This window comes from Nematolebias whitei, chromosome 12 (assembly GCF_014905685.2).
Source record: "Nematolebias whitei isolate Nwh7 chromosome 12, NemWhi1, whole genome shotgun sequence".
In the NCBI taxonomy this organism is placed as follows: Eukaryota; Metazoa; Chordata; class Actinopteri; order Cyprinodontiformes; family Rivulidae; genus Nematolebias; species Nematolebias whitei.
This window is the reverse complement of record NC_056509.1, coordinates 10,084,149-10,092,577: the sequence shown is the minus strand read 5'-3', so window position 1 is coordinate 10,092,577 and position 8,429 is coordinate 10,084,149. Positions and strand designations below refer to the sequence as shown.

Here is an 8,429-nt window from a genome sequence, read left to right as displayed (position 1 = left end):
TGTATAATGTGCCTGCTCAGAGGTTGTAAAAGTATCAATGTAATGTCTGTGTAACAATTTTAGAAAATATGCTTTTATTCTTAATTATAATGTTTGAAATTTCACCAAATCTGCTCAACACTGAAGAACCCTCATTTTGGTTATGTTTGAAGAGTTTTCTTTAACATGTTAAAAACTAAAATCTGTACTGTCACTTTAAGAGTGCTTTGTTATGATGTCCGTACTGTGCGTCCGGCTCAGTTGAGAAGAGGAAGAAAGAAGTCTTGGTTAAGCTCACGTTTTATTAAATATATAACAAACGTAAGTACATATAGTTGTGAATGTTTAAATGTGTAAAAACACACAGAGGAGTCATTTTTCTGACAATATAAGTTAATTTTCCCTAGTTTTGAACAGACATTAATATTGGGAAAGTCAGGAATACTTTCAGAAGCAGTTGGAACTGTCAAAAAGTTCCCCTGACATCAGAAAAACCTTTGAAAGAGCAGGTAGTGATTTACACAGAGCCACAGAAGCATCTTTTGAGTGTTCCCTTTTAAACGCTAAGGCTAAAAAGCTGCGCAATATTGGAGAACAACTTCTGAAACCGGCCTGAACACTGTGGAGTTGATGTGTGGGGCTCATGCAGTAGATAAAACGAAAACTGTCCTGCTCTCTAACAACACTGTCAAGGACATAATAGATAAAATAGCTAAAACTTGCAAAAATTAGCTGCATGATAGGATCAGGAAGATATATTGACAAAACTATAATTTTAATTTTTTTAAGACTGTTTTTAAGATTACTCTGTTAGTTTTTAAAGAAAAGTTAAGAGTAATTCTCAAAACAGTGTTCTGGTAGTTGTTATTTCTGTTGTACAACTACCAGTTTATACCTTTTACAAATAAAAGTTTGTAACTATTTACTTTATTATTTTATTATTTACTTTAGTCTATTTTTAACTACTATTACTTATAATATTTACTTTATTCTTTTATCACTTTGATTAAAGAGTTTAATCTGAATGAGTCTTTTGGGAGAGGGGAGTAGTGAGGGACTGGGTGGGAGTGGGGGGTCAGGGCTCAGATTGGCTAGGAAGTAAGAAGCGGGGTCTTTGAGGAAAACGGGTTGGGAACCACTGAGCTAGAGCATCCACTCCTAGTGGAGCATCTGCGTCTGACTGGGAGAAAAACAGCGGGCAGTGGGTGTTTTCCCATGAGGCCAAGAGATCTACAGCAGCCCTGCCATATCTCCTCTGACAGCATTACATGACGTGAGAGGGAGTTTATTTTGAGACCCAAATATTCTGTACATTGCCTGGGTACCAAGCAGCTTTTGTCCAGTTCATTCTGAATCCCAGGTCTGTTAGACGTTTTATGAACGCCTGGGAGTCACTGATCGCCTGCTCCCGCATTTGGCAACATATCATATAATCGTCTATGTACAAGAGAATTCAGATGCTGCAGCGGGGCCAGCGCTGCTTCCACACACTTGCTGAACATCTGCGGTGCTAATAAAAGCCCTAACGGGATGATATGAAACTCATAAACTGTGCCCTGATAAGCAAACCAGAAAAATTTCCTGTGTGGTGGATAAATGGCAACGTGAAAATAAACATTCGCCAGATCGATTGTGACAAACCAATATGCTGGACAGATGGAGAGACAGAGTGTCTTGTGTGTTAACATTCTGAACGTATATCTGCATAAATGTCTTTTTAACACATGGAGATCCAATATGGGGTGGAGAGCTGCACCATCTTTATTTGGGATTTTAAAAAATAGCAAGAAAAGATGCCCTGGTTCAGAATTACTCTGAACAATTGTTGGCTTAAAAAAGAAGCAATCTCCTCCTCCAGAACGTGAGATGAATCTCTGCTGGCTACGGAGTACAACACCACTGAATCTAGGCGGCTTCAAGTTGAACTGAAGTCGGTAACCCTGAGAAAATGTGGTCATAACCCATGGCGGAACTGCGGATGCAAACCACTTTTCCGCTCGCTCCAAGAGCGGTCCTCCTGCGTTGCCACAGAGCGATGTCACTCTCGGGCTGAAACTGGACTCCGCTCTTTTATATGAAACAGCACAAGCACACTCTGTTAGGTACAAGCTCACACAAAGATTTATCTTGTTGTTGATCTTTTTGTGTGGGGTGCATTCTGCCCTTAGCAACATGCAGGAATGTAGTCTTTATTTTATCGTTTCATCCTTGAACAAAACAAGGCATTTTGGGGCACTGGTGAGTGTTTGGTGACACTGAGGGAGTACTGTTGAATGTGTGGTGGACCTTGATGACACTGTGTTCTCTGCCTCACAGTCTCCTCTCTCTGAACATGAGAGGGCTGAACAAACACTCCTGCTGAACTGGGAACTGCACGAGTGTGTGACCACTGGCAGAGATGCGATATTCCCTCTTCTGCCAATTTTCACCAGAGATGGAAAAGGTGAGGGCACTAGGTTGTCTGCTTTTTCTTACCCTTGCTGGGTTGGGATGGACTTTTTCTAGTGGTTGCTGCTGCTTGGCTTGCCCCAAGCTTTGCACTTTGGGCTTTTCCCCGTATTTTGCTTGTTTGGGTGACCAGCTGCTTGTCTGGGTGCATTAGTGCCAACCTGCCATCCCTTGCTGCTGCAGCAGATGCTACAAACCCGGGTCTGTGACCCTGCACTGGACAGGTATTCGATTTGTGTAGCAAGAAGAGGTTAAAGGCCTCTCCCTCCTGTTTTCTAATGGTGCTCCTCTCTCATCTTCTCCAAGGCCGGGCCAAAAAGAACTTTGGTCAGGGCTGCAGCCAAAAACTCTGTCTTCCCGGAGTCACCTAGGCCTGAAAGGTTCAGCCACAAGGCCCTTTTGCCTGCAACAAAAAGCCCCATGACGTGACCAATGCCTTAGACAGCTCCTCTGGATGAACATAGGATGAGATCTTTGACAACACAAATTTCATCCTACAATGCGGGGGTAGAGGAGGTATGCCACTAAGGGCTCCACCACTGGGGGTTAGCCCCAACTCATCCATCCCCTGTATTTTCAGATTGGAGCAGCCCTTCTGGGAAACCTGCTCCTAAAAGGGCTAGACCAGACTCATTTCCCCTCATACAAGCTGGGACAGATGGTAAAAGCTGTTTGGTTGGTGTGGAGGCTGGTGGGAGCCTCTTACCATCATACAGATCTTGTTCTGTCCCCTCTGCACCATGAGTTGCAGGCCAGGGGATACTCAGCTTTGAAGTGTCCCTTCTGCAGATAACCTAGCCAGCCTGAATGCGCTGAGGGAGCGAGTTGTAGTTTCTCACAGGAAGAAAGTGAGAATGGGTAGGAGGTGGCCGGTTAACTGTGGTATCATGATGGGGGCGGAGCCCAGAGAACAGCTCAACAGGTCTGTCTCAGACAGACGTGATGTCATTGGAGCTTCTGTAGATGGTCATATGCTGGAGCGTTTCCCGTAGTGAAACACAGAACGAAGTTAGAAAAAGAACTGATCTCAATAATGTGAATGACGTATAAACATCCATCCATCCATTATCTTTACCCGTTTGTTCCATTTTGGGTCATGGGGGTCGCTGGTGCCCATGTCCATCAATCACTGTGCGAGGGGCGGGGTACACCCTGGACGGGTCGCAAGTCCATCACAGGGCCACATAGAGACAAACGAGACAAACAACCATTTACTCTCTCACTCACACCTAGGGACAATTTAGAGTTACCAATCAGCCTAACATGCATGTTTTTGGTCTGTGGGAGGAAACCGGAGTACCCGGAGAAAACCCACGCATGCACGGAGAGAACAAGCAAACTCCACCCAGAAAGGCCCCTGGACCGGGGTTTGAACCAGGGACCTGCTCGCTGAGAGGCAGCAGCTCTACCAGTTGTGCCACCGTGCTGCCCTGACGTATAAACATTCACATTATATTTAGAACACCTCCTAGGACTTTATTGATCACCCTTAGTTTTTGCTGCCGCTCCTTTTCTTATGAATCAAACTAATGACTCTGAACAGCCATTCAGGTTTTTTTTCTCGCACTGACTGATCCGTTGCAGCTACAGAAATAGATGTTAATGGAGGCGAGGGAGGTGATGGTGCTTCTACGGAGGAGATGTTCTGATTTTATCACTTCAGATTTGAGTTACCTGGTTTGGAGACAATCTTCTGTAGCTGCTGGTCCAAATACTCCTGCCTTTGAGTGAGTGTGACCAACCACTGCTCCCTCAGCCTCTCCAGGTCCACCTCCTACACACAAGAACACAAAAGAACAGACAGAACATGCACTGATGGACACAAATCGTATTTTCCCGTCAGACTGTTTACTTGTAAACTACTTGCCTGATAACTGTCCATTTCTTCATCTCCACCCTAAAGTTTGGGAGTGGAGAAAAACTGGTAAAGACTCAAACACCGAATTATTATAAAGGGATATTCTGAACATTCTGAAGTGGGGTTAAGATTTCTTGCCTGTCCTCTCAGATTTATTTGATTTATATTTAACCAGGTTAGTCAGTAGAACAAGTTCTCATTTTCAGTGACGACCTGGCCATGAGGCAGCAAATACAGGAGTGGGAGAACATCAGACATAAAATAAATAAACAACTGTCAACCAAACATGGAGTCGTACAGACCATGTGAAATGATAAATGGACTGTATTTATATAGCGCCTTTCTATCTAATCAAGATACTCAAAGTGCTTTACACTACAGGTCCTTCTCAAAAAATTAGCATATTGTGTTAGGTCATTATTTTCCATAATGTAATGATAAAAATGAAACTTTCATATATTTCAGATTCATTGCACACCAACTGAAATATTTCAGGTCTTTAATTGTTTTAATACTGATGATTATGGCATACAGCTCATGAAAACCCAAAATGCCTGTCTCAAAAAATTAGCATATTTCATCCCACCAATGAAAGACAAGTGTTTTTAATACAAAAAACGCCAACCTTCAAATAATCATGTTCAGTTATGCACTCAATACTTGGTCGGGAATCCTTTTGCATGAATGACTGCTTCAATGCGGTGTGGCATGGAGGCAATCAGCCTGTGGCACTGCTGAGGTGTTATGGAGGCCCAGGATGCTTCGATAGCGGCCTTAAGCTCATCCAGAGTGTTGGGTCTTGCGTCTCTCAACTTTCTCTTCACAATATCCCACAGGTTCTCTATGGGGTTCAGGTCAGGAGAGTTGGCAGGCCAATTGAGCACAGTAATACCATGGTCAGTAAACCATTTACCAGTGGTTTTGGCACTGTGAGCAGGTGCCAGGTCGTGCTGAAAAATTAAATCTTCATCTCCATAAAGCTTTTCAGCAGATGGAAGCATGAAGTGCTCCAAAATCTCCTGATAGCTAGCTGCATTGACCCTGCCCTTGATAAAACACAGTGGACCAACACCAGCAGATGACATGACACCCCAGTGACTGTGGAAACTTGACACTGGACCTCAAGCAATGTGAATTCTGTGTCTCCTCTCTTCCTCCAGACTCTGGGACCTTGATTTCCAAAGGAAATGCAAAATCTACTGTAATCAGAGAACATAACTTTGGACCACTCAGCAGCAGTCCCAGGCGAGATGCTTCTGACGCAGTCTCTTGTTCAAAAGTGGCTTGACCTGGGGAATGCGGCACCTGTAGCCCATTTCCTGCACACGCCTGTGCACGGTGGCTCTGGATGTTTCTACTCCAGACTCAGTCCACTGCTTCTGCAGGTCCCCCAAGGTCTGGAATCGGCCCTTCTCCACAGTCCTCCTCAGGGTCCGGTCACCTCTTCTCGTTGTGCAGCGTTTTCTGCCACACTTTTCCCTTCCCACAGACTTCCCACTGAGGTGCCTTGATACAGCACTCTGGGAACAGCCTATTCGTTCAGCAATTTCTTTCTGTGTCTTACCCTCTTGCTTGAGGGTGTCAATTATGGCCTTCTGGACAGCAGTCAGGTCAGCAGTCTTACCCATGATTGCGGTTTTGAGTAATGAACAAGGCTGGGAGTTTTTAAAAGCCTCAGGAATCTTTTGCAGGTGTTTAGAGTTAGGTCGTTGATTCAGATGGTTAGGTTAATAGCTTGTTTTGACAACCTTTTCATGATATGCTAATTTTTTGGGACAGGCATTTTGGGTTTTCATGAGCTGTATGCCATAATTATCAGTATTAAAACAATTAAAGACCTGAAATATTTCAGTTGGTGTGCAATGAATCTGAAATATATGAAAGTTTCATTTTTATTATTACATTATGGAAAATAATTACCTTTATCACAATATGCTAATTTTTTAAGAAGGACCTGTATATATAAATACTTGAAACAACCTTGTTAGGCTCTTTAAATTCCTGTGTTTTAAATATTAGGTTTTGATAAATTTTTTACTAAATTTATTATTATTTATTTATTTATTTATTTATTTATTTTTTTTCCTAGTTGCAGATAATAACAAGCAGTCAGTCATGTTAGAATGTGGGATTTAAATGACCTAAAGTTCGAATATTATTATTTGCGTGTCTCTGCCAGGTGAAAATCCTCCAGGCTACCGGTCTTCCTCGCCACCTCTCCAACTTTGTGTTCTGTCAGTACCTGTTCTGGGGGCAGGAGGAGCCCGTGTTCACCGCCCCAGAGGTGGCCACATCCAGCTCCTCATCTGCTTCCAGAGACCCCCAGTGCACTGTGGTCTTTGACAATACCAAGGTGGAGACCGACTACAGTCCATATGGATGAGACCAGCAGACGAGGGTTTGGACTGAACTGTTCGTCCTGGTTTTCTGTCCTCAGGAGCTGTCTGTTCCAATATCAGAGGACCTGCTGGAGTTTCTGGCCGACGCTGCAATGGCTGTTGAAGTTTACGGCCACAAGCAGGAAAACCATCGCAGGAACCTGGCACTGTGGGACCTGGGGGTGATTCAAGCCAAGACCAGATCCCTCAGAGAGAGGTCCGCTCACAAACACTCCCAACAAAAACTGATTCAAAGCTGAGCTCTGAGAGTCAGAGAGATTTATTTGTCATTCGCATCTCATGAAGTACATGTGGTGGAACGAGATTATGTCCACAGGGTCCCAGTTACATCCAACAATAAAATACAATAGAAAAACAGTAATAAGATCTAAGATATGAACTAAGAAAAACATCAGCTAAATAATACACTAAGTACTAATAGCATAAAAACATTATGTCGAACAGCAGCACGAATACGAGTCTGTGTGAGCCGATGAGCATGCATGAACACAGCAACATGAAACAGATCAGCAGCAACATGATGTGATTTTTCACAGTGATTATCCTGGTTAGAGATTCATGAGTCTAACAGCCTCAGGGTAGAAGCTGTTCCTCAGTCTAGTGGTTCTACACTTAATGCTCCTTAACCTCCTTCCTGAGGGGAGCGGGGCAAAAAGTGTGTGTGCTGGGTGAGTGGGGTCTTTCATGACTCCAGGTGGCTCTCTTCCTGCATCTGGAGGTGCAGATGTCTGTGATGGTGGGGAGACTGACTCCAACAGACTTCTGTGCAGCCTTCACCACTCTCTGAAAAGCTTTTCTTTCTGCAGCTGTGCAGCCTCCATGCCACACGTTGATGCTGGAGCACAGGATGCTCTCCACTGCACACCTGTAGAAGGAGGTGAGGACTGAGCTTCCCAGACGAGCTCGTCTCAGCCGCCTGAGGAAGTAGAGTCTCTGATGAGCTTTCTTAATCAGGCTGGTGGTGTTGTTGCTCCAGCTGAGGTTGCTCAGACAGGACGCAAGTGAAATCTTTATTTATTTACAAATATCAGAGGATGGAGTGGCAAAGTAATTTTCAACATTTAGTAGATGATGAAGGAATGATGTTATTAAAAACAGAGTGCGTTTGATGATGTTTGTGCTGGTACTTACAGTGAACTAAAACGTTCTGTTCTATGTTGAAAGACAAAAACAGAAAAATTAGTGATTAATCAGCCACATGTATTTATACCAAGCTGTCATGGTGCTGAAGGTTTGTGGGGCCAGACCAGTGGTGAACCATGACTGTAAGAGCTAGGCCTTCAAAGTGACACCACTGATCCACCGTCTGACTACATCACTTTTAGTACCACGCTACCAGGAAACGCTTCTTGTTTTTATGCATCAAGTACAACGTCTGACTCATGTTGTCATTTTTACACAGTCGCTAACAACAACCTGAACATGCCAACACTAAACAGAACCAACAGGGACGACACATCTGAACACACAACCTGAAAAGCTCCACCCCCAAGTCTGCCCCAAGACTTCCCAAAAGGCCCAGCGGCTCACTCCACTTCTTGTGTTCAAGTACAACATGTCATTTCAACAATTCACTCTGAAATTGAAGAGTAACTCACAGAACTTAGTTTCTGTAAAATGTCATCATGTTATGAAAACAAAACGCAACTCTTATATTGGTAATTATCCATATAAACCATCATCCATCCATCATTCATTCATCCATCCATCCATCCATCATCCATCCAACCATCATCCATCCATCC

The 8,429-nt window shown here is 43.7% G+C and overlaps 1 protein-coding gene across 1 annotated transcript in view; it reads left to right on the top strand.

Moving 5' to 3' along the window:
- Positions 1-8,429, top strand: part of LOC119418745 (kinesin-like protein KIF13B) — a 29,248-nt gene that overhangs the window by 15,429 nt on the left and 5,390 nt on the right. The window contains exons 2-3 of the mRNA XM_037686081.1: positions 6,465-6,638; positions 6,723-6,880. Of these exons, the coding sequence (XP_037542009.1) occupies positions 6,465-6,638; positions 6,723-6,880 (332 nt within the window). The remainder of the gene's footprint in view (positions 1-6,464; positions 6,639-6,722; positions 6,881-8,429) is intronic.